General features: G+C 46.0%; 1 protein-coding gene across 1 annotated transcript in view; it reads left to right on the top strand.

Annotated features, from left to right (window-relative positions):
* The window catches only part of LOC104533708 (protein PRRC2B-like), a gene marked incomplete at its 3' end in the record, with an annotated part of 28,115 nt that extends 3,166 nt beyond the window's left edge, over positions 1-24,949 (top strand). The window contains exons 5-27 of the mRNA XM_010188608.1: positions 2,495-2,638; positions 3,294-3,535; positions 3,968-4,089; positions 4,530-4,672; positions 5,282-5,372; positions 5,828-6,020; positions 6,403-6,718; positions 7,374-7,564; positions 9,819-10,026; positions 10,947-11,166; positions 11,792-13,855; positions 15,369-15,568; positions 16,159-16,304; positions 17,529-17,670; positions 17,912-17,994; positions 18,696-18,887; positions 19,028-19,222; positions 19,658-19,744; positions 20,698-20,802; positions 21,533-21,725; positions 22,580-22,677; positions 23,532-23,659; positions 24,709-24,949. Coding sequence (XP_010186910.1) covers positions 2,495-2,638; positions 3,294-3,535; positions 3,968-4,089; positions 4,530-4,672; positions 5,282-5,372; positions 5,828-6,020; positions 6,403-6,718; positions 7,374-7,564; positions 9,819-10,026; positions 10,947-11,166; positions 11,792-13,855; positions 15,369-15,568; positions 16,159-16,304; positions 17,529-17,670; positions 17,912-17,994; positions 18,696-18,887; positions 19,028-19,222; positions 19,658-19,744; positions 20,698-20,802; positions 21,533-21,725; positions 22,580-22,677; positions 23,532-23,659; positions 24,709-24,949 — 5,744 coding nt within the window. The remainder of the gene's footprint in view (positions 1-2,494; positions 2,639-3,293; positions 3,536-3,967; positions 4,090-4,529; positions 4,673-5,281; positions 5,373-5,827; positions 6,021-6,402; positions 6,719-7,373; positions 7,565-9,818; positions 10,027-10,946; positions 11,167-11,791; positions 13,856-15,368; positions 15,569-16,158; positions 16,305-17,528; positions 17,671-17,911; positions 17,995-18,695; positions 18,888-19,027; positions 19,223-19,657; positions 19,745-20,697; positions 20,803-21,532; positions 21,726-22,579; positions 22,678-23,531; positions 23,660-24,708) is intronic.
* Positions 24,950-25,330: the final 381 nt, after the last annotated feature.

Genomic DNA, 25,330 nt, shown 5'->3' with positions numbered 1-25,330 from the left:
ATGATTGCGACCCCGTCAGCACCCTCATAAACATATTCCATCAGCCCAGAGCAGTGTGTGATAAAAGCACAGAAAACAGTGGAAGAGGAGAGGGATTGGTTTCAGAGAAAAGAAGAAAGAAGGAGAGAGGACATCCAGAGATTGGACATGTAGACATGTCCATGGCTAGTAGTGTGGGGAGCTTCACCCAATGAGGTGGTCAAAAGTGAGGCTGTAATAATACTTGGGGAGGCTGTACACAGCATCCATGGTCCAAGGGTGTTACTGTCAGTAGGTGGAAGTGGCATTGGAGCTGTGGCAGGATGCACTTGCTTACACCTTGGCTGAGGGCTTTTTATTAAATCTTGCTGAGTAATTGTGATGCTAAGGGCTTCTGCTTGACTGAGGATCCTGAAGCAGTATTAACTTCTGGGAGTTTAGTTGCCTTCAGTTGCATCCATTTCTACGCAGGAAGTGGTTTCCAGCTGCACTGAGCACTACCATTAAAACTATAGTGAGAGCAACAGCTCTGTTCCACTTTTTACAGTGTGAACAGACCTGGAAACATTCGGTTGTTGAGTGAAACTGCAGAGAGATTTGAAAGAATCAAGACAGCTGCAGATTGTGGAAATGAAGGGGAACAGGCTTATCCCAGATTAAATGAGTCCCTTAATGAGAGAGTATTTCTCAAAGGTGAAATGTTAAAGCAGAGACTTGTGCTTGCCCTAAGGTTGGTGGCCACTGCAAAGAATCTGTCTTGTTTGGTTAATTGGTACTTTTTTGAGACTGTTGCTATGTGGAACTCCTGTACAGTTGTTTTGAAATCTGATCGTCTAACGATGTTCTTAAAGATGTTTTGAAAACTCATTCTAGGTGACACTTATCAATATAGAGTTCTCAACCCAAGAAAAGAGTTGCATATGTGGCTAAGAGCAGCTTAATTAGAAGGTAATTGAAGCACAGAAGCATCAGAGATCTGACTGAAAGGACTTACTAAGCCATCCCATCCTCGCACCCCTTCTCCAGTAGCATTGAACAATTCCTTCTCCTTCTAAGCTAAATCAGCAGTTTCTAATATTATTGACAGTGCAAAGTCTTTTGCTCTTTGCCCTCTTTTAGGTATTATTGATGTAAAAACTTTTTTTTGGGGGGAGTGTATCGTGGAGAAATGTGGTCCAGTAAATTAATTATGAACTGCTCCATGACTGTATCTTCTGTATAAGGGGCATTTGGAGGAAAAAAAAGCCCCGAACTTAGCAGTGTGACACTGCCTAGGGTTAGAGTGCAGATTGTTAATGCCTGCATGTTAACAGTCATTACATTGTGCAGCCTTATCTGGGGGGTGGAATTTTTCCCTGAAAAACACTTACATGTTGTTAATATTCTCGTTGCCATTCTAGTTCACTAGAATAGCGCAGTAGAAATCAGAACTCTTGGCACATTTTGGATATTTTGAGATGTATTTGATAAATCCCCTTCTTGTGTATTCTCATCTGTCCAAGGCATTTGATGATATTACGTGCAGCAGTTGCAGTGTCATACCTGGAAATCTTCAGATGGGAGGTCTTGTGCAGTGTGCAAGTTCCAGAAAGTGCAAATGACTTAAAGAAGCCAATCCTTCTTGACTCTTTAGGGCAGGGAAGAATAAAGATAGATGAGACTCTTTTTGTCAGTTCTTCACTACTCATTGCTGATACTTCTAATGTCGTAATTCTACAATGCCCTTTTAAAAAGAGCATTAGCCAAGTAACACAAAGAAATAGTTCTCAAAAAAGCAATTTAATGTTTGATGTTGCAATAATGCTGACAGTTTCCTTTTATTCAGTGTTATCTTGCCAACTGATTTAGAGTTGCTGTGTTTTGTTTTCTAATTACTGGCAGATCTTTAGAAGGGACAGAAAGCTGTCGTTCTAGGGTGACTGGTGACTCAGCAAGACAATTTGCCAATGACTAGAAATGAACCTGGCCTGATCTGGGCAGTGATCTGCATCTTAAAAATGCTGCAGCAGGGAGGAGAGGGGAGTACAGTATACAGCACTCAGTCCTTATTTGTGTTGTTTCACTGAGTATATTGCCAGAAATCTTAACAGTAGACTTCCCCATTAGAGTGAGACCTGAGCAGAGAAAGTCAAATAGAAATGTCAGGTACTTGATAACAGGATATCATATACAAGCAATCTTGCAGAATTCGTATCTCTGCCTCGGTCTGAATTTTGTACTTCACAAAAATAATTGGAAGCTGAGCAAGTTCATGCTGACTTCGTTGAACGTGAGAATTTAAATGAAGATCCCAAGTTAAGAATGTGGGAGTACTGGGTGAGGACATGTGTTGTCGTGTTGGTGACAGTGTCTGAAAGTGTTTTGGATGAGAGCTGAGGTGCTGCTATGATAGTAATACGGGTTTAAGTATGCTGGAGGCCCAGATTCTCTGGAAATGCGTTTCCAGGCTGATCTTGTAAGAGAATTGAAAGAGTGGAAAGATTTTCTCTGAGTCCCACACTTATTTGTCTGACAGGTTCAAGGGCCTCAAGCCGACTGTTATCCTTCTCTCCCGAGGAATTTCCGACGCTGAAAGCAGCTGGCGAGCAGGACAAGGTTGGCAAAGAAAAGGGCGCCTTAGATCCGTCGTATGGGCCAGGACCAAGCCTCCGCCCCCAGAGTAAGTGAATGATTGTATCCTTCTGCCTTATCCTAGCTCATAACCTAGTAGACTCTGTTTTGGGCAGGAAGATGCGAGTTCACAGTAGTATCAGATATTCCATCCTTGCATTTCCTTTTGTCTGCTTATGAGCTCACACGTGTCAAGCTGTTTAGCAAATGACCATGGATTCACCTGTAGTGCTCATGTTCACTGCCTGAGTTCTGTGGTCCAAGCAGCCAAGTATGAACTGTCATCTAGTACAGTGTTTAATAAAAAATGCTGTGTGATGTTGCAAAGCAGGCCCCTCCCCCTGGGCTAGGGGAGTCACAGGTGAAATGAGTGGGTGCTGTAATGCAGCTTCTCTTTGAGTGTTTGTGCATGATCTAAGTGGCCTTAATTCTGCAGGGCAAGGGCTGTGAAGATGGGGAGCAGAGTTGGTTGGAATTTGGGCTTATTGACAAATAAGGACACCACTAGTGTGGCAGTTACTTAGTAACAGCTGATGCTGCTAGTGTCTTAGGAAAATAAACACATTTGGAAATTTTCCTTGGTCCCCGATGTTTTTCTACATGCTTGGTGTAATTAGGGCTTGACCAGAGTATTTGAGTTTTGAGACTTTCTGGCAGAGCAACTTATCTACATTTACAAATGTTAATTATTACCTCTTTTCCAGATGTCACCAGTTGGAGGGAGGGCGGTGGGAGGAACATAACCTCTGCCACATCTCTGACCGCCTCCCCTGCTGAGCTGGGCAGCAAGACCTCTAGCACCGGAGACGGGGCCCCCTCCTCAGTGAGTGCCAGCGATCCGAAGGAGCCGTCTCTCCGCCCAGCTCAGCCTGTCCGCAAAGGGGCTTCACAGTTCATGGGAAATGTCTACCAACCACCTACATACCATGACATGCTACCTGCTTTTGTAAGTTGCCCTTTCTCCACTGCTGTGTAAGGTCCTTGCTTCTTATAGTGTGTGTGTGTGTGTGTGTGTGTGTGTGTGTGTGTGTGTTGAAGAAGTCAGCTGAGATACCTGTTTTCTGGACTCGCAGTTGGTTCCCAGGGCTTGCTCAGGGATCCTTCTCTTGATCTAATTTTAGTTTTCCCTGTTGTGCATTTATCCTTTTGTTCTAGAATAGTGTAGCACATCTTTGCTTAGCCCAAGGAAAAGTTGCTGCTTTCCTTCTGAAGCTGGAGAGAGTAACCATTAGCACGTGGCCTGTTAGGCAGCCAGACGTGAAATGTTTCTTTTCCCTTTGTGTGGTTGCAGTTACCATGCTCATGTTGTAACCTAATCTGGGTAAGCCTTCCTGAGGTAAGGAGAAAAAACAAACTATTCTGCTTTGCCTTGTTCCAGATGTGTCCGCAACAGCCATCTGAGACCCCTGCATCGCTGGACCGAGGGTCTTTCCCCCTTCCTCAGCTTCGTCTTGAGCCCCGAGTACCTTTCAGACAATACCAGATGAATGACCAGGATGGGTAAGGCTGCCATGACTGTCCTACTTGAGAGACAGATTCAGGGTGTGACATGAACCTTAAACTGTGCAAGATTTGGGCCAAGGATCCAGTTATGTGGGTGAAGTTGCAGGCAGCCTCAGAGAAAACCTGATTTTTACCCAGAGTAGCAGTGCTTTGCTCCAACTACAGCAGCATCTGAAATGTTGCAGGACTGTAAGCACTGTATGTCTGAAGTGCAGGTGGATGTGTGAAGTAGTTGTGTGTGATCCTGGACTGGGAGGATTGCACCTCTCATCTGTAACCCCTAGGAAGTGGGTACCAGATAGACAAGGGAGAGAAAATTGGAGCCCTTCTATATAAGTGAAAGGTTGAAAAGGACTGATTCACTGTTACAAGCTCAGCTCTACATTCTTTTCTTTACTATTTGCTTTTTCTAACCATTTCTTTGCATTTTCCTGTAGAAAAGAGAATAGGCTCGGCCTGTCTCGCCCAACCCGTCCAGTTCGACAGCAAATAGAGAGAGCACCTCGGCCCACCATTATCAATGCAGAGAACCTAAAGGGGCTGGATGAACTAGACACTGATGCGGATGATGGATGGGCAGGTAAAGTGCTTCTGTTCTCTAGCTTCAAGCAACTCATTTAAGAGGTGAAGCAAAGTAGTTACTCCTCTTGGAAGCATGAAATAGCCAAGATATTCTGGTGGTTCTGTTTCACTTCCACAGAAGGGAGGAGAGGAAGGAAAGAGTGGTCTGTGTAGTTGTGAAATTGCTGTTGGTGTAAATGATGACACAATGGATCCTTCCGATCCTTCCATCACACTGTGCTCAGGGAATGGATCTGAAGACTCCTAAAAAGCTGAAACACCAAACAGGAACAGGATAACAGTATGCCTGCTGGGAAGAAGAGTTAGTCCTACCTTTTCAGTCATGGCATTCAGTATCCAGTTAGTCACAGTCTAGCTTGGTGGCTGTCTTCTCATTTGCAGCCCCCATTTCCAGACTTCTCTTCTGGGAGCAGCCCAGCTGTTCAGCAGTGTGGGTCCACACTACTTGCATCACTTCCCATACCTGTGGTGGACATTTGATTTGACAAGTAGTTTATGCCAAGCCTGTGTGTTTTCTGGTTTAATGCCAGAGAGGGCATAAGCTTAATCAGGAGATGGGACCCATTTCTTTGCTCTCATATAACCTTCTCCAATCCTGCCTTTGTAGGCATTCACGATGAAGTGGATTACTCTGAGAAACTAAAGTTTAGTGAAGATGAGGAAGAGGAAGAAACTCTTAAAGATGGACGACAGAAGTGGTAAGAAGTGGCTCTATTTGCATCTACAGTTGTTTTGATAACAGTAAATGATACTGGGATCTCTTAAAAACTTGTTCTAGATGTTGAGGCTTGATCCCCCTAAGTCATACTGTAACTTTTGATTTCACTGGCTTTGATTGAGTGGGCCTCAAGGATGTGTGTGGGTCATACGTCCTGGCACACAAGCTGAGTGCCAGGATGCCAGGCTTTTTTCCTCCTCCCTTTGTTAATCTTTAAGCATCTTAGGAGGAAGAGCCCATTGCTTGGTTTTGTGTGGTTTATTTCAGGGCTTTTTTGTGGTTGTTGTTGTTGTTGTTGTTGTTGTTTATTGGTTTGATTGGGGTTTTTTTTGGACCTGACCTTTTTGTTAGTCAGTTGCCTTTGCCACTTGATAAGACTGCACGTGCTTTTTGTAGCAAGTAGCAGATGTAATAGCAAAGCTCTTCAAATGACAGGAACAACTGGGATCCCAGAAGGCAGCGACAGTTGTCCCTAAGCTCTGCAGACAGTGCAGATGCCAAACACACCTTGGAGGAAGGAAAGAACTGGGGAGACTCAGCTGGCTTGTCCCGACCAGTCCGTAAAGTGCAGGATTCACAGCAGCCTCCGAGGAAGCTGAATGGCTGGAGCTCTGCGTCTGAATACCAGGTAGGTTAAACTCATGTGAGTGGGCTTGTGCTGCTGGATGCACTGCACCACTGTCCTTAAGAGGCCAGTTTGTCATTTCATTGAAAATGGGATGCTGATTAATTTCTCAATTTTGGATTTCTGTCCAGCTGTATATAACCAATCTGTATAGCACTCCCACTAGAGAGGAGAAAGTGAAGCTGGTTCAGAGCAGTGGGGTTGTCAGAGAGTGAGACAATGGAGATACCAAACCAGATAGCAATAACTCCTCACCAGAAGGGCAATTCTTGCGTATGAGAATAGAAGGGAGGGAGTCAGGAGGGGATTTTCTTAGTGTGGGATGCAAAGCTCAAGAGAGAGGAGACGTTAGGGTCATGCTTATTGAATGTCTTTCCTTTGGCAGAAGCCCACACTGGGAAGTGTTCTCAGACAGCAGTCCGCTGAGGATAAAGAAGAAAAGGTGCCACTAAGACAGAAGTTTGTGCACTCTGAGATCTCTGAGGCTGTTGAGAGAGCCAGGAGGCGACGAGAGGAGGAGGAGCGGCGAGCCAGGGAGGAGCGTCTGGCAGCCTGCGCTGCAAAGCTGAAGCAACTTGATCAGAAGTGCAAACTGGCTCAGAAGAGTGGGGAGACCCAGAAACACACAGAGAATGAAGATGTGCGACCCCCAAGCACAGAGAAAAATCCTGTGCAAGAAAATGGTCATGCTTTCCGTAGAGGTACAGAAACATTGCTTGCCTCACCTTCTAAAAACAGCTTTTTTTGCTCTTGTGCTGATCTCTTACCTGAAGTGTGTGGGAGTTCCTGGGAGGGAGCATTCAGAGGGTACTTCACTTGCACTTGAGAGATCAGCTGCTTCACGTATTCTGCGGCGTTTTGGATTGGTGATGAAGGCTCACTTTAAAAGAAAAAAAAATAATTAAATCAAGTACAGACTTCTTTGGTTGCCTTTATCTATGCACAGTAAGCTGTGCTTGCAGGGACCTTGTTGGAATGGGCTTATTGATCTTTTCTGATTGGATGCTGATATTAAGAAAGTGTTCATGGGCCACAGATCAGAAAATCGGTTATCAGTAAGTGCTGGCAGGCTTAAGGAGTAAGAGGGGAAATGGTCTCTTTCCCCAGTGCTTAAGCAGAAGGCTGATGGCTGAGGAGGATCTCGGATTTATCGCTAAAACAACACGCACAAAGCCCTCTAGGGCTGTCAAGGCAAATCAGGGAGATGGTGTGTGACTTGCTATATATGATTGTAATAAAGTTCAGTCACATAATGCAGTCAGGACATGCCCACACCTGTGTATGTTGTAGTGTGGTGGTGCGCTCACAAGCCCTATCAGGAGCAGGTCTCTTCAAGGCTTATTTTCTTCTCTGCAGCAACCCCTGAGTTTCACACGCAGGATGTCTCTGTTGGCTATCTGGAAGAGGAGACTCCTGCCCCAGCAACAGCAGCGCAGAGCAGCAGTGAGGAGGAGCTCAGAGAAGCTCCCTCCCCAGCACAGGAATTCAACAAATACCAGAAGTCTCTTCCCCCACGATTTCAGAGGCAGCAGCAGCAACAGCAGCAGGTAATAGGTGTGACGCTCCCACCCCTCTTCCTTTGGACTCCTACTAAACTGTTGTTTGCTTGGGTCTCAACACATCAGCACCAACTCACCAACTGTCTTTGGGCTGGGAGGTGACAAATGGGGTTTTTAACCTGGCCTGTTTAAGTACTTTTGATCACAGATCTGACAAACCCCTGTATGACAGGGGTAAAAGGGCTCTGTATAGGTTATGTGAATTTTTGTGTGCACCTTGTGATGCTGGAGCTGTTGTGGTTAGGGCTTTCTGTGGCTGGGGATAGGTGTGGGCAGGCCAGGTTTGTCACTTGTGTGTTCTTCCCTGGCACAAGATGAGAGCTGCTGTCCTTCAGCACTGACAGGGAGCTGAACATACAGGCCAAGGGAAAGGAGAACCTTGGGAGATCAGCTGCTTTCATGGCACTTTGCACTTGCTGTGCCCTGGCATGGGAGTATTGCCGAGGGCAAACCTTGCTTAGGTTGACACAGGGTTGGAATCTGCTTCTGGACTGAGCGTGAGAGTTTTGAAGTGGCGCACTTCTCCTTCTGCCTCCTGCCTTTGCAGAGAGGTGGTCCTTCACGTCCGCTGCTCTCATCTTCTACCTACACAACTGTTTTTTGTGAGGCTTTTTCAATTCATTATTTTCTTTGCACCATAAATATGTTTGGTCTTGACTGTTTCATTTTTGTTTCATTGAAAACTCTGTTCTGGGTCTCTGGGAGGCCAGCCTGAACTCGCTTTCTTCCATCTATCTAGCATCTTGCCCAGCATTATAGTGCTGTGATGGGCTGTACATGCTGTTCAGTAGTACTTCCAGATGCAGTGAGCCTCCTTAGGGCAGCAGAGTCAAAGCAAGGGACAGAATATCCAAGCTTGAGATAATGTGAAGTTAATTGCCATTCTTCATAGAATAACCACTTGAAATGTGATATAACCAACGTTTCTGCAAACCCTGCTGAAGAGCTCGCATTTGGCTTTTGCTTGGAAGCTCAGTAATTGCTCTCTTATGGGTGTTCCTCCGTGCTTGTTACTGGGCAGTTGACATTTTCATGATTCAGACGCACAGCAGTAAACGCTGCTAATGTTACTCTTTAAAAGAGATGCTCTTAAACTAAAAAGAACTGAATGTCTCTGCTGTCATGCTAGTAATACCCCAGGTCATTGGTACTGGAAGAACATGAAATTTTCATTTTATTTTCTCTTATCCTCTGTGTCTTTAGTATGTATGAGGCAGTTTGTGTTTGGGCTGCCTTGTATTGCTCCTTTGGTAGCAATGGTTCCATGAAAAGAACAAAATAAAAAATAGCATGGGTATCATTAAGGAAGTATTTTCTCCAAGGTACTGGAGCACCAGACTACTCTGATATAATTGTTGCATTTATCTGAGTTTCTCTCTTGCTGTAATGATGTGTCAGGTTCAGGTTTAAGGGTATCTCTCCCTGCAGTAGGGGGTTGGCTTTTCTTTATAAACAGTTACAGTATTTGACACTGTTGTTAGCTTGGTAAGAAAAGATGGTGGAAAGTTTGACAGGTAAATAGATGTATTTCATGCTAATTGGAGCTATTTACCTTTTGAAAGCTTTCTTTGGTACACAAAGCTCCCTTCAAGTATAGGTTCTTGGACCTTTAGCAAAAGTTAAATGTCAAATCAGATTAAGATCGTGACAGTCCTCAGCTACAGGAAGGAGGACTGGCCATGTGGGCAGTGGGAAACAAGCCGAAGGTGTCAGCCTGTCTCTGGAGGATGCACAGGAAATACTATAAAACATTAATAGCGCTCTTAATTGAGTTTAGGATGTTCTTACCTAATCTGTTTGGCTAACATAAGTAGAACTAATATATATGCACACTAAATAACTTATAATCGCATTTCCTCCAAAGAGCCACATCTTCTTAAGTATTTCATTCTAATTAGGAAATTATTTGACAGGAAGCTGTTCTGTATCTCATAGAACTGTTGAGAAAATGCAAACTCAGGTCTTGAAGCTGATCCCTTGCATTTGGCCATGTAGCCTGGCCCATATTGGCGTGATATTCTGACTGCACTTCTGGCTACAACATATTCTGGCTGTTCTGGATATTTTGAGAATAGCACATTCCAGCTGGTAGTGAATTGCCCTTGTCTGCTCTCCCCTCCCATCTGATCTGTTTTTGAGCCCCTGATAAGTGGAATGTGCTTTCCTTTGGCTGGCTGGTTTGTAAGTGTGACTCCTGACACTGTGACCATTCGTGTCAAACGGCCCATCCTCTTCCCTGCAGGAGCAGCTGTACAAGATGCAGCACTGGCAGCAGCAGCAGGTCTATCCTCCCCCATCCCATTCCCATCCCCAACGGACATTCTACCCACCGCATCCCCAGATGCTTGGCTTTGATCCTCGCTGGATGATGATGCCCTCTTATATGGACCCTCGCATGGCCCAGAGTCGCACCCCTGTGGATTTCTACCCTTCAGCCCTTCACCCTTCAGGTAAGGCATTTTTGTTGTTCCTTTTGCTGTGGCTGTTTGAGTTGGTCCGTATCTGGAAAGTTACTGCAACTGTTTCTCAGACCCAAGACTTTGGAAGTTTATTTTTGGGATTGTAGATTGCAAGGAGCATATTACAGTCTTAGAGCTTCTGTGAGTGCTCAGGTGCTCGATGTCCTGAGGATCGATCAGTCTTGTGGTAGCTGACCATTAAGGAGCAGGGGGTGTTTGAGCTGTTGAGATGGTGATTGCTGTCCTAATTTGCTGTTCTTCACCCGTCTTACCTCTGTCCTGACTTTGCATCCTGGTTGACTGCAGTTGACTTTCTCAAGGGTTGAGAAGGAGTTGGTTGCAAGGAGGGCCGGTGAGGGAACAGAGGATGTTGGGAGGGAGGACACCTGCCTGTCCATCACCTGCACCTGCAGCAGGAGATCTTCCTTAACAGCTTTGGAGCCCTGATGGGTGTAAAGGCAGATCTTGCCCCTTGGAGGAGAAAGATCAGTTTGGGAGTTAATCATGTGAAATCGTGATACTCTCTTCAAGAAATGTGATGGAGAGAGAAAAGTCCCATAGTTCCTGAGCTGTGTGCACCTAGCACCTTCCTACCTTGTTACTGATCCTCAGAGGTGCAAATGTAAACATCAGGATGTATAAATCATTCCCTTGAGTTTGTGGTTTGTTTTCACACACTTGAAACCAGTGATGGTGTGTAGTGCTCTGTGCAGGCTGGGCTCTGGAAGCTGTGTTACATTCTGTATCACTCCAGTGTATATCCCAGCTGTGTATTTCCCATGCATAGTCTCCCCTCTACCAGAAAGGTTTCTGCTACCCTGGAAGAAAGAGGAGTCAAACTAGCTGTAGACAGTTAATTCTTCTTGGCTGCAGGATCCTAGTGTTAATGGTGTGAACTCTGTTGTGACCAGGTATTATGAAGCCCATGATTCAGCAGGACTCCATTGGTGGGAGCAGCTGTCGATCTGAAGATCAGAACTGTCAGGCAGGGCAGGCGGAAAGGAAAACTGCTCCCTTGGACCCTGTGCCAGTGTGGGGCCAGGAGAGCTACACATCTCTGCAGAGCAAAGGGTACTCCCTGTCACATCCAAAACAGGCTGACAACATGACCATGGAGGGACTGCATGCCAGGTAAGTGCAGAACTCCCCGGTCCTCATGTATGCTGTGATGGGAGGTTCTGCCATAAGTCATCTACTGAAAAGCGGGTGTAGAGTTGACCAAAGGGATATCTCTGAACAGGCCAAGGTACCGTTGAGTCTTTATGTCATGGAGGTGCTTATAGACTGAGCTATTCAGAGTTTTTCTATATAATGCCTGTCGAGGCTAACAGCTTGGAGCCTGTTCAGTTGGAGAGAGGCACTTGTTACCTACATGGGTAGGTACAGAAAACAATGAATCAAAAATTCTGGTACTTTCTAGTTTGTCTCCAAATTCTTTGGGACTTTCTGAAACCAATTCCTTGTTTTCAGATCTCCACATGTTGGAGGCTGAATCACCCTTTATTTAAGTTTGCTGCCCATCATAGGAGCTGCTTGCTTTGTCATCCATTAGTTTGGTAAACCAGGCAGTACAGGCCTGGGGCCAGACCAGAGCTGCCCAGCATTCAGGTATTTATAGGCTCATTGCCTCATGATTTAGAACAAACCTCAGTTTATTGATCTGTTTCCACCTCTTCTGCTCAGCCTGAGCCCTTGGAGATGTGCTGTGCTCTGCAGTAGCTGAGTTTCTTTTGTTTGTTGTTTGTTTCCATCTCAGGAGTGACAGTTACTCTGCTTCTCCTGGAAGACCAGAGAGTCTGAGCACCCAGCGAGATCTCTTTGAGGAGAGAGGGGAGGAGTACCTGAATGCTTTTGATAAGAAGGCCCAAGCAGACTTTGACAGCTGTCTGTCTTCTCAGAGGATAGGACAAGATCTCTTGTTTCAGCATCAGGAGACTGTGCAGGAAACCTGTCCTGCTGGCAACCACCATGCAAACTTGAGGTGTTCACCCCTGGAGCCTGATTTTATCCAAGCAGAGAAGAAGCCTGAATATAATGGCTGGGATATCGGTCACCATCAGAAACCTGCAGAGGCTGCAGCAGAGGTTACGGAAGAAGCATCCAGGGATGAGCAGTCATTCAGTGCTGACCCGTGGAAGAAAGAAGGAGCTAATACCAAACAGCCCACTGAGGAGACAACAGAGTGGGCCCCTGAGAACCGCAACACCGGTGGTCAGCACCAGGAGCAAATGGGGCGAACGCGGCGATCAGGCCCAATTAAAAAGCCAGTCCTGAAAGCCCTCAAGGTGGAAGAGAAGGAGAAGGAGATGGAGAAGGTTAAATTGGAGGGAGAGGACACCTCACGCCCACTGAAGGAGAAGGCGGCTGTTCAAAAAGTAGAAAATGAGTCAGATGATTCTGCAGCCTTACTGAACTCCACGCGTTTTCTGCTGGATGACAAAGGTTCTTCCCAAGCCAGTCTTGCCCGAGAGGCTGAGAAATCTCAAGAGGAAGAGGAGGAAGAGGAGGAAGAAGAGAAGCCAGAAAGAACCTGGGAGAACAAGCTCTCCAGAGAGTCTGGTGATCTACCTCCCACAAAAAGAAACAACTGGATCTTTATAGATGAGGAACAGGCCTTTGGTGGGAGAGGTCAAGGGCGTGGGCGAGGGAGAGGCTTCAGAGAGTTCACTTTCAGAGGCCGAGGCACTGCTGTGGGCAGCCGGGGTGTCTATAACAACCAGCGGAGCAGCCGAGGGCGAGGGCTTCGGGAGTTCAACCAGCCAGAGGACTTCCCCAGGGGCAAGCCAAGGCGCCGGATCGCAAGTGAGACGCACAGTGAAGGGTCAGAGTACGAGGAGCTCCCCAAGCGTCGCCGGCAGAGGGGCTCAGAAAACAGCAATGAAGGCGCTGTGCTAGACAGAGAGGACAGCGATTTGAAAAAGGGAGACTTCAAAGAGTCTTGGAGGTCCAACAAAATCTATTCAGATGATCACAGCAGTCTGGATCCTAAGATGAGGGCTCCGAGAGCTTTTGGAAGATCATTGCCGCCAAGACTGAGCAACTCTGGCTATGGGCGAAGGGGTTTCATGGGTAAGGAGCCCACCCAGTGGCAAGGCAGGAGTGGGGGAGCAGGGTGGCAGGAGTACAGCCACACCTCTCCATCGGACACTTTTGGGAGCAGACAGCAGTCTGACAGAGACTACATTCAGGATTCTTACAAACACGTAGATTCCTTCTCTGGTCGCGTTTTTGACGAGAGTCATCTGGATGACAAGAGGCACTTTTTCCAGGAGGATTACTCAGCGGATCAGGAGAACATAGAGAACAGACCGTTCAGGAGGCGGCGTCCCCCCCGCCAAGACAAGCCCCCACGATTCAGGCGCCTCAGGCAAGAGAGGGAATCGGTTGGCCAGTGGAACCCTGAGGAGGGAGGCCCCAATCTGCTGCCCAGCCAGTGGCCCGGAAGATCCAAGCTGACCACCACAGAGAAGAGCAGCATCTCGGGCAGACGCTCTCCTGAGCTGTCCTACCAGAACTCATCGGACCATGCCAACGAGGAGTGGGAGACAGCATCTGAAAGCAGTGACTTCAGCGAGCGGCGGGAGAGGCGAGATGGAGTTTCAGAGAGCGAAAACCAACTGGAGAGTGGCCTTGGAAGTGGGAGCTTAGGAGAGAAGAGGGAGTTAGCGAAGAGGAGCTTCTCAAGCCAAAGGCCGCTTGTCGACAGGCAGAGCCGCAAGGCTGAGCCAGCAGGGTTTGCGGAGCAGTCTGTCCGGACTGGTGTAGGAGCAGCTTCCAGATACGAGAGCCAGCAGAATGGGACACTGATAAAAAGCAAAAGGTAAAGTTGCATTCTGGTGTACAGATAGCTGTCATCTGATACACAGATACTGGAGAAGGGCTGGACTGTGGGTGAGGAGCTGTTGTCTGTGTTGCCTGTTGCTGTGCCAGGTGAATTCTGGTATCATTTATCCAACCTTATGACATCCAAGGGTTTCATCGTTGTCTGTTTTACAACCAATTGATGCCTTTGCTTCCATGCTGGGTATCCAGGTTTATGGAAGCTGCTGAGACACTGGGGGCATGACATTTGCTGCTCTTTACCTTAGTTTTGGGCTAAGACAGCTTTTCACTCTCTAGACTGCCTCTCGCTAGAGGCATGAAAGATAATGAAGGAAATACTGATCCTTAACTCCAAACCTCTTGTGTCCTTCCTCTCCCATCATGGGGCTCCAGTGGAGTGTAGCGGAGCACAGAAGTGAGGGTTGAGTTTTCCTGGGATGAGTTTCTGCGAGCTGTGCAGGTTGAGCATTACTCACCTGGATTCCCAGTAGTGTTGTCGTGGTGTGAGCGCAGTGTGTGACATTGCCAGTCCTAGCTTTGCCTGAGCAAATATTTTCTTAGACCTTAGTGGAGACCTGTGATGAATGGCAACCAGCACTGTTGTGTTCCTAGCCCTGGTGGGAGGGGTATTTTAAGAGCCCTCTGATTCTAAGAATTAAGTATTTCCTTGCAAGTGTCTTGTGAAGATGGACAGCATGCTGGGTTAGGTGGGCCTTGGTTCTGGGCCAGTTTGACAACTCTCTTGTTACTCTTTAACAGGAACAGGAGGAAAAAAAGGGTCTTGTGCAGCTGCATTGTATTGGATTTAAAGCACTGATAAATAGGCAACTTGTACTTTTTTTTTTCTGTCATCTTATGACTCATGTGCCCCAGTTCCTGGATGTAGTAACAAATAGTAATTTATATGGAAATAAGGGAGAGGAGAGCTGATGTCTAGAAAGATATGTGCAGGTAGAAAGTAAGGAAAGGGGGAAGTTTTTCTTCCCTTCCTCCTTTTTTTCCATGTGGGGTTTTTTTTTTAAGAGTTGAACACTGGGGAGTGATCTGTGGGTGGTGGTCAAAGGGGCAAAAAAACCAATCCATGAGAAACAAAATTGAAAAACTGTATTTTTTTTAGTGTTGTGAGCATCTCTCCATCTCTCTTGCTCTCACCTTGTGCTCGCTGAGAAATGTGTGTTAATTGCAAAGAGGAGCAGGGAGCTGTTAGAGCAGTGTTGTAGGAGATGCTGTACCAGAAGCACAGAGCCCTCTCCATGGGGACAAGCTTAGGGTATTGTCTTTGTTGTGGGGGCAGCAGGTTGGTTGACTCACGAGTATAGGTACTGTTCCGTTTCCATCTCACTTCCCCAGTAACATCCTTGTAATGGGCTGTCTGCTTCAGTTGAGCAATGGCTGGGGAAGGATGGAGTGCAATTAGAAACCTGGCAAAATAGAGCCCATTTGTTTTCTTCTGCCTACTTTTACACATCTTCTATTGACAAATCTAATTCCTTTCCCTTCTTGCCTTGTAGATCTCCAGAAGAAGGAGGGGGCCTTGGCAACACCAGTGGTGGGAGCAGCCACTCCATTTACAGCTTGGATAGAGCTTCCCACGCCAACTCAGAAAGTGCTGAGGGGCCAGGGAAAAAGCAAGAGAAGGAGCCCAAATCCACTGCGCAAAGAGCAAGCGAGAAGGGAGAGGCCTTGTCACAGTTTGAACTGAGTTATGGAAGTGAGTGTCTTAATTCATTTGTTTCTCTAAAGGGATAACACATTGTGGCTGACTTCCAGCCAGGCTGATTCAACCCAGTGTGATGTTAAATACCAGGTTGGATTACTTTCTGTTTATTTACACATACAAGAAATTTCAGTGTATCTAAATAGGAAAAACATGGAGGACAAAGATGGTTTTAAATTTTAAACCTAAACTTGCAGCCAGATCTGAGTCTCTCTAATGTTTCTTCTATAGAAAGTTTGGTTTTACAGAGAAATAAAGCATTTCCGTATTTCTATCTAAGGTGTTAAATTTTGAGCCCAAAATACCTTATGTAATGCAAAGGAAGTTGAAAGAGCATCCGGAGTGGGGAATTTGAGTCTGAGCTCATGGTAAGGAGGCAAGAAATAAATATCTCTGAAACCACTGGCATTAGGCTATGACTCAGCTTTTTGCCGTTCATAGAACTGAGATTTTACATCCAGAGGTGTTGGGGATGTTTTCAAAAGTAGCTTTGCCTGGTTTGTCCTTGTTTATATTTGGCAAGGTGTGAGGTTTGTTTGGCTGAATTTTTTTCACAATTTTTTCCCTGAATATGCTTTGTTCAGGTACCATCATCGATAATCGGGTGTCAAACACGGTGGAAGAGAATGAAGTGGGCTCTATGGCAGGTGAAGGCTTCATTGAGGTTCTTACTAAAAAGCAGCGTCGTTTGCTGGAAGAGGAGCGAAGGAAGAAAGAACAGGCTGCTCAGGTGAGGAGCAGGAGGCAGAAAAAGCTTAACCTGATAACATTGGGCTGCAGTCAGAGGAAGAGGACCCCAAAAAGTGTTTTTGATGAGCAGAAAAATGTGCAGTTGGCCAAAGTAGTGCAGATCCTGTATTAAATCCTGGAGATGTATTTTGACTCTGATGGGCACGGGCCATTGTTCTGAAAGGGGTGGTTAAGATTGCTGACTGTTCTCATTTTCTAGTGGAATTAACTGTGAGTTAAGGAGGGTTTTCTAAAGCGATCCTCATCCAAAGCAACTTGGCACACTGACCCAGTTGCTGGCTGTAGTTGATGGGATATTGGGCAGCAGTGAGCAGTGGAGAACCTGTACACTGCTGTGGTGTCAGCAACGTGTTATTGCTAGAGCAGGATGTGGTATCATCCTTGCCAGAGGTGTCATGTTTGTGTCTGGGCTCCTGACCAGAAAGAAACAAACTGGAAGAAGCTCTGACAATTTTGTGTTCATGATAGGATAAAGAAGTTGATTTACAGCAAAATATTTAAGACTGCAGTGTGGGTAGCTTAAGTAATGTTTAGGAGGGGAGCGTATGTCTGCATGTACTGGAAGACTGCAAGTTCTAGAGGTAAAAGAGAATATTTTGACTTGAAAGGAGACTTGGTGAAATCTGGAGGACTAAATGCAGATGAAAAGCATCCTTGGGAAATGCTTCCTGACAAGGAGAGCTTGTGGTAGGTTCAGAGGGTCTTGCAAGCGAAGTTATCAAAGCCTGGTTGCTTGGCATCTTTAAAATTAAGCTGCAGGCAACATGTGAATGTGCAGTGGGAAAGGTCTTGCTTGCAGAGCTGTGCCTCTCTTTCTGTTCAGATAGCCATCTCTGTCTTGTGAAATTATGAACTGATCTTGCCATAGCTAGAGTGAAGGAGAGGAATTAAGCAGAGCATGTATGTTGTAGCGTTAATTTTGCTTTGTTCTGTATCCTATCCCCCCACCTCCCCAAAACAAAAAAAATCATATGTGGCTGAAAGCTTCTTATTTACTGTCTTGTTAGGCTGGGAGAACATCCCAGTAGCCGCAGGGTCCATGAGACCCACAGGAGGGGTCAGAATTACTTCATATGGTTCTGTTACATGGGTTGGGGGCTTTACACATTGCAGCATTTAGAAATCCAGGGTTTGAACTTGACAGGAGCGGGCTGTGTTAGCACAGGACAGTGACAGGTCTTACAGCCTGTGCCTTTTCACTCAGGCACCAGCTAAGGCCCGCGTCCTTCAGTCTCGCATTCCTCCTCGATTTGCTAAGAAGCAGAACAGCTTGTGCTTGGAGCAAAGTGACGTTACGGTGTCTGGAAACAGTCTGGGCACAGAGATCTGGGAGAGCAACAGCCCAGGTGAGTTTGGGTCTGTTTGTTCCTAAGTGTTTCACAGGGCTGGGGAATCCTCTGGTGTGTGCAGGAAGGACAGAGTGTGTCTGTGCTTCAGAGGAGACAGCCTCCCTTGTCTGATGCTGGAAGTGGGAGGGAAGCATCTCATGTCTGGAAATGCCAAGTTAATAGTGTAACGTGCACAGTGTACAAGGTGTGCTCTCAGTTGTGTTTCAGGCAGCTGAACCTGCCCTCTATTCTCTTCCAGCTCTTTCCGTTCAGTCTCCTGGCAGCGATTCCTGGAGCAAGCCTGTAAATACCTTTAATGGCACTGAATCTAGCACCACTGAGGTAAGTGACACCTAATGTGCCATTCAGGTATTGTGTGTATAAAATATTAATGCAGGTGGCTTATGCTTCTCATTGCTCCATCTGTGCTTGGCAACACTCAGCTCCGCTTCTGCAATTTTAAACTGTCTTTTTGCAGTTCTGATTTGAGCTTGGTGCTGCTCAAATCTTGACCTAGAGGGCCAAGTGCTGCTTGGTGTTACATGTGGGTATAAGCCTGGAGTAACTGTCCTGTTAGAGCTATTCCAGGGTTATGCTCCCTGCTGGACGCAGAGTATGGTCTAGGATGGTGGAATCACATAGGTCATGTTTGTGTGCCTCATGCCTGAGCAGTGTGTAGCTGGAGCCTTAATGCAGGGAGGGCGGAGGAGGTTCCTGAATGCTTCACCTCTGGAGTCCAGAGTTAAATCTGGTTTGGGTCACAAGTGAAATGAGTTTGGCAATCTCAGCCTAGTTGCTGTGTGATACTTTCTCCTTATTCTAAAGCCATGGTCTGGTTGGTGCATTGGTTAACCCGTCTCAGGGTTGCGTAGAGCTGAAGCAGCAGCCAAGGGGTGCTGCAGGTCAAGCCCAACTCCTTTGCAGTTAACCAAGAATATGATTTGAAAAGGGAACATGATCTTGCTGTTTTCTGGGATTTTTTTTCTTCCTTTGTGGAGCTGGGTCGGAGTCCGGGGCTTTAACACATTTCGTGCTTTGCATAGCAGGGTTTTAAAGGCAGCCAGGGGGATAGTGGCATTGACTTGAGCGCGGAGTCTCGGGAATCCTCCGCTACCTCCTCTCAGCGCAGTTCTCCATATGGCACCCTCAAACCAGAGGAGATGAATGGGGCTGGCCTGGTGGACCCAAAGCCTGACTGCCAGAAGGAGCAAGTGCAGAAGCAATCTGATAAAAAGGTAATCTGGATTTGTAGCCAAACCAGAGCACATAGTGAGAGACCTTGTGAAGTGGTTGTGTTGTTCTTTGATAGCATTTTTAAGGCTTGAGATTGGATTATTAAGTCTTTGTGTCTCAGCCTCTCTGCTTTCCTGTTAAGGATTCAGATCAAGGCTCAGGACAGAACAAGGAACACAAGCCTGGACCAATCGGCAACGAACGCTCCCTGAAAAACAGAAAGGGTTCGGAGGGAACGGAACGGCTGGAAGGGAATATTCCCCCTGTTAATGGGGTGGAAATTCACGTGGATTCTGTACTTCCTGTGCCACCCATTGAATTTGGAGTAAATCCTAAAGTGAGGATTGAATTTAATTTTATCTTCTTGGTGATTTGAGCTTGTTGAGATATGAAAGGTGATATGAGGCAGAAAGATTACTTAGAGGAAGCTTCCAGCTGTAGATTGACCTTAGATTTCATTACTGACACAAACCAGGTACTTGATATATCTTGGCAAACACGTAATATTCTCTTGGAAATACTGTCCCAAGGACTAGCTGGGGTGGTAACAGAGGTGAGGGACAAAATTATGGCCATCTAAGCCTTTGTGTGCCTTTGGGGGTTGCCTGCTGCTGAGTGCTGAGAAGTGTCTTTTTGTTCTCTTCCAGCAATGCTTACTGGAGGACAATCTTTAGTTTTTAGTGTCATGATTCAGGCTAAAGTCATTAACCATGAGGAGCAAGTGGGTGGCCCTTGGACCTTGATTTGAATTTGGTGTGTTTTGATTTTTCAGGACTCTGACTTCAGCTTGCCGCCTGGTTCTGCTTCTGGCACTGCAGCTAACCCTGTCACCAAATTGCAGGATGCCTTGGCCAGTAATGTAAGTATTTGGTTTTTTCTTTTGGTATTGATTTATTGGAGATGCTCAGTTAAACCTGAGATGCTTCCAAAGAGAACAAGCCTATTTCTTTGCAGCTGACCTCACACTTAGTGCCTAGGCAGCACACATGACTGAAATCCGTAATGGAAATCTGTGACCTTAGAGTACCTTGATAAAATGAGCATCACTAGCTCAGAGGTGACATAGGGAGCAACTCCATTATCATTCAGTGACCTGCGTAGAGCAAGAAGTATTGCAGATCTCAGAGGTCATCATTCTCATCCCGTGACACCCAAAAGAGTGCTGGTAATGGACATGATACAGATAGTGATGTTTTTATGCCCAAACTGCCAGCTTCCTCAGATGGTCTCATCTGCCAGGGCAAGGCAGAGAACTGTAACTTGTCAGGTCGTTTTGAAGGTTTCCTAGCTTATTCCTGCCATCTGGGTATTTCATTATATGTGAGGGGAGCACATGAGAGGGAGCACACTGAAAGCCCAGCTTGTAGCTCAGCTGTGGACAGCAATGTGAGAAACTCACAGAGCTGCTTTTGAAATGTTTTCAAGTTTTGTAGGCTGTTGGATTTTGGAGGTTTTCCTTAAATGGTGTTTCTTGTCAGAAGTGCTCTTTCAGAAACGTTATTTTGTGTGAAACTTAGGTAGGTTTCAGATATGAGACAGGAGAGGAAGCTCTTCTGCAAATTTAAGTTACTGGGTCAAATTGATGCTTAAGTGGAAGCTGGTGTAACTCAGCATGGAGGGTGTCATTGCACATCACCAAAGCTTTATTCCAACAGCAGAATGGATCACAGTTGAATATGGTGCTTAACTCCTGCAGTACCACTTAGAAGTGTAATTACTAGAGCTGCTGGCTGAGGCTCTCTCAGCATTGGTGGCTCATGACATTCTCTTAAGAGTTTATAAAGTATTCACCATTTACAAATCTCCCCTCAGGCAGGATTAACGCAGTCCATTCCCATTCTGCGAAGAGATCATCACCTCCAGCGGTGCATTGGCCTGAACCCAATGTCCTTCCCCACTGCAGACCTTACTCTTAAGGTAAGCAAGCTGGCATGTGTGTTTGTCCTAGGCATGGATGCCATGGCCAGAGCAGTGAAGAGGGAGAGATCTTTCCCAGAGCATTTTGTTAGGTGCTGCTGAGTCTTTAATTAGCTTCTGTAAAAGTCTAAGTGATCCTGCTCTGGCAGGGGGATTGGACTAGATGATCTTTCAAGATCCCTTCCAACTCCTAATATTCTGTGATTCTGTGAAAAGTTGTGCAGATGTGCTGTTCAGCATGGGTGGAAGGGCATGTGTTTCAGCGGTCCTGGAGGCTGAAGTCTTTGCTGATTTTGGAACAAGTGCAACAGGGCTTTCCTGCTGTTTCAGTAGCTATGTAATATGGCTGGTTAGGGATCCTAGATACCTGACAGTTTAAAGAAGAAAAAAAACAACCCAACAAACAAATTAACAAAAAAAAACCCCAAACCAAAAACCAGCATGCAAACAACAACGGAGGGGACCCACCAAAAATACCTACAACCAAACCAAAAAACACCACCATCCCAAACCCAAAAAGCTCAGCAAATACCAAGGGGCTTAGAGTGTTTGTGAAGGATGCTTGCCCATTGGGAATTGGTGTGAAACCACTTGACCTGGGACCTGCTAGCTTTTGCTATGACTGGACTAGACTCAAATTGAACTGAGAGGTCATAGATGAGCAACTCTAGGCTTCAGTATTGTCCTCCCCCTTTGAACTGTCTGTAGTTACTGTCCTTCATTTCCATAGATGGAGTCTGCTCGTAAAGCTTGGGAAAACTCTCCTAGTTTACCAGAACAGAACTCCCCAGGAGGCGCAGGCTCAGGCATCCAGCCACCTTCCAGTGTTGGAGCTTCCAACGGTGTCAGCTACAGCTCTTTTGGTGGAGTTTCTATGCCTCCTATGCCTGTGGCGTCTGTAGCACCTTCTGCATCTATTCCAGGTACCTGCGAGCTGCAGCAGCAGTATTTGCATTCTCTGGTTGGTATTTAGGAATGATTCTCTGATTCTAGTAGATGAAAGCATGGTGAGAAGAGCTTCCATGTAAAGTAACTGGCTGGCTGGTAGTTAGCAGAATCTTAACAAATCAGTCAAGGCAGATAGAGGGACCTCTCTCCACTTTGGAGAAGGTTACTTGAGTGTGACTGGTATAAGCTTAGCCACAACACAGGGAAAGTCGTCCTTGTGCGAGTCTCAATAGAGTAGATGGGAAGTGAAGAAACTGATGGCTGAGACTTCAACAGTCCCAATGTCAATATCAACCATTCCTCTGCTCATTTTGCTACTTAAGTCACAAATTCTGAGCACCTTCTACTCTTTGTATGTAATAACAACAACTTGCTTATCATTTGCAGAACTCTGGGAAGTGGGAAGGTGTTGCTATCTTTGTATGTAATAACAACAACTTGCTTATCGTTTGTAGAACTCTGGGAGGTGGGAAGGTGTTGCTGTCCTTGAGTTAGAGGAAAACATTAAGCTCAGCCTTGTTAGATAGTGTGTACAATTAGGGAGAGCACCTGGAAAAATGAAATGTACTTGGATTCTCTGACTCTTGGGTCTCAAAGGACCTCTTGTGAATCTGTTGGTTTTAATTCTTAGCAAGTCTGCTACTGTAAGTGTGCTGCTGGCTTTGGTATGTGTACTTCTGAGCTTTACACGCTCTGTTGAATGGGTATTGACTTGCTGAGCTAGTTGCTGCAAGGTAGTCAGTAGCCTTGACCTGCAGGTCTCTGCAGTGTACTGTGTCTGTATTTCCTCTGTACCTTGAATTTACAGCCTGCCTTCTCTGCTCTTTAGGTAACCATATTCCACCCCTGTATCTGGATGGCCACGTGTTTGCAAGTCAGCCCCGCCTGGTCCCTCAGACAATACCTCAGCAGCAAAGCTACCAACAGGTAAGGGAGAAGTACAACTACAGTGGTTTCTCAAGGAGTTTTCAGTGTGGCATTTAAGAAATGAGGAGTCATTAATCCATCTGGTAGCCCAAAGGAGCTTAGATGTAACAACTACAGTGGTTTCTCAAGGAGTTTTCAGCATGGCATTTAAGAAATGAGGAGTCGTTAATCCATCTGGTAACCCAGAGGAGCTTAGATGTGACTGTCTTCAGGTTCCTTGAATGCTGCTTCCCAGTAGTGTCACAGGCTAGTGAAATTGAAGGGAGGAAATTTAGAGTTTTCCCCCCTCTTATACCAGTGCCTTTGGACTGTGTTTTGGTAACCCAGAGGAGCTTAGATGTGACTGTCTTCAGGTTCCTTGAATGCTGCTTCCCAGTAGTGTCACAGGCTAGTGAAATTGAAGGGAGGAAATTAAGAGGTTTCCCCCCCTCTTATACCAGTGCCTTTGAACTGTGTTTAACTGAAGCGGATACTGAGGCATCTGTGTGAGGTAAAGTGACTTTTAGTAAATTCCACAGCCTGTCAATACTGACAAGCAGTTTCACTAGCCATAGTAAATAGGGTGTTGATAGGGTTGGAGAGAGCCCCTGTCATGCGTATGGAGCATGTTGGTCCCCTCATGTGTCCATCAGATGCATCTTGCCAGCATCAGTCTTCTCACTTGGGTGTCTATGCAGTATCTTCCCCTGCCAGTGTGCTGCTGCTCTGTGGAACGATGCAGGGGCTTGGTAAAGGTGCAGCGTAGGTAATTGTCATGGCAGATTGATTCACAGAGGAAACTGATGGATTTTTAAAAGCCTGGGAGAGTTTCTGGCTCCTCTTGTACCTCTCAGTCATCTTAATTTCTTCTGCAGGCTGCTGCTGCTCAACAGATTCCTATTTCCCTCCACACATCCTTACAGGCCCAAGCTCAGCTTGGGCTGAGGGGTGGTTTACCTGTTTCCCAGTCCCAGGAAATGTACAGCTCCATACAGCCCTTCAGGTAATTGCTTCCAGTTTTTTATTTCTTTGTGGTCTGAACTCTTATGTTCCTGATGAACGTGTACGCTGATCAGATACTCCACACTCATCTTCTCTTCCCCTTTTGTTGCCCTCCTACTTCCTTCCCCTAGTAATGTTGCCAGGGTGGAGAGCAACGTTATTGGGGCATATAAGGCTCTCTGTAGCGTGTTTCTGTGTGGGACAATAGCAAAGAGTGTCCTTGGAAAATTATATTCAGTTGCTCTGCCTACCCTGTCAAATGATGAGGAAAATCTTGATGCAGAAAGAGGAGGTTTGTATGCTGACAAGCTGACTTACTAGTGAGAAACCCAGAGCTTACAGCTTACTCTATTTGGCTTGCTACTGGGGAGAAGATGAAAAGACAGCTTGATCAGAGCTGAGTACCTGCATAGGGAATTTAAATAACTTTTTATTAGATAAAAACTACAAAAGAAGAACAGAATAAATGGCTGTATTTTGTAATAGCAGCAGTATGTGGCTAAAGGAACTGCTTACTAGAATTGAAGGAATGAGGCATTCACTTCAGAGTTGGCCTGGCTGTGGAAATCGTACTCTGTACCTCCTTTCCTGCATGAGATGAGTATCAGTATAGTCCTTCAAGACCTGAAAAACCTAGACACTGAGGTTTAAAAACAACCCCTTATTTTGCTAGAGTTGTTTGAATCTGTAACTTCTGATTCTTTTCTGCTTTGCAAAACTGCTGCAGACTTCTGGTAACCTGAATCGTCTCTTAGTACTAAACCGGCGCTTACTATGCAGGATATTGATACCTGAACTGTGGGTAGGACACAATGTCATTCTGTCAAATCTTCCTGCAACACAAGGATGTGGTTGTAAGGGCTTGAAAGTGGAAGCAGAAACTTCTGTAATTAAAAGAGAAAGTGGCATCACAGCTTAGAAATCAGCTGTCAATTTAGTAGAGTCTGAGAACTGATTGCAGGCTAGACATGGTTTGGCAGGAGTGGGGGGGTGTGTGTGTGTCTCCAAAGGTTTTCTGCATGATGACTTGAGCATTTTTTTCTTCTCCAGGTCTCAGGTGTATATGCACCCTAGTCTGTCTCAGCCCAGCACCATGGTCCTGACAGGAGGCACTGCTCTGAAGCCTCCATATTCTGCCTTCCCGGGCATGCAGCCCTTGGAGGTGGTGAAAACCCAGTCTGGATCCCCCTATCAGCCCATGAATGGAAGCCAGACGTTGGTTTATGAAGGTCAGCTAAACCAGGCGGCTGGTATGGGAGCCTCCCAGATGATGGACTCTCAGCTTACACAGGTTAGGAGCAGGGCTTGCAAGCCCTTGTGCAGGCTTTTTCACAGCTTCTTGTTTCTGAGTCTGAGTTGAAAGTAGTATTTGTGCTGAGTCATGTGTTTGTGTGAACTAAGTTCTCTGTAAAGAGACAAAAGATGTCCCCGAGAGACTGTTTTGTGAACCATTGTTTCAGATGTGCAGCACCTTATTTAATGAGATTCTTGCTAATTAGTTGTCTCTCCCTGCTGAGATGACATTTTGTATCTTGGATGTCCTTGCCTTCGGTATAGATGTTTCATGCAGATCAAACCTTGCAGTTGTTCATGCATAGGAGGTTGTGATGCGATAGTTGTCCTGAAAGTACCTCTTCCAAGAGCCACAGAATCACAGAACGTTAGGGATTGG

Source organism: Mesitornis unicolor, unplaced genomic scaffold (assembly GCF_000695765.1).
Source record: "Mesitornis unicolor isolate BGI_N332 unplaced genomic scaffold, ASM69576v1 scaffold717, whole genome shotgun sequence".
NCBI classification, from domain to species: Eukaryota; Metazoa; Chordata; class Aves; order Mesitornithiformes; family Mesitornithidae; genus Mesitornis; species Mesitornis unicolor.
The sequence above is the reverse complement of the archived record's forward strand: the minus strand, read 5'-3'. Positions and strand labels throughout refer to the sequence as shown.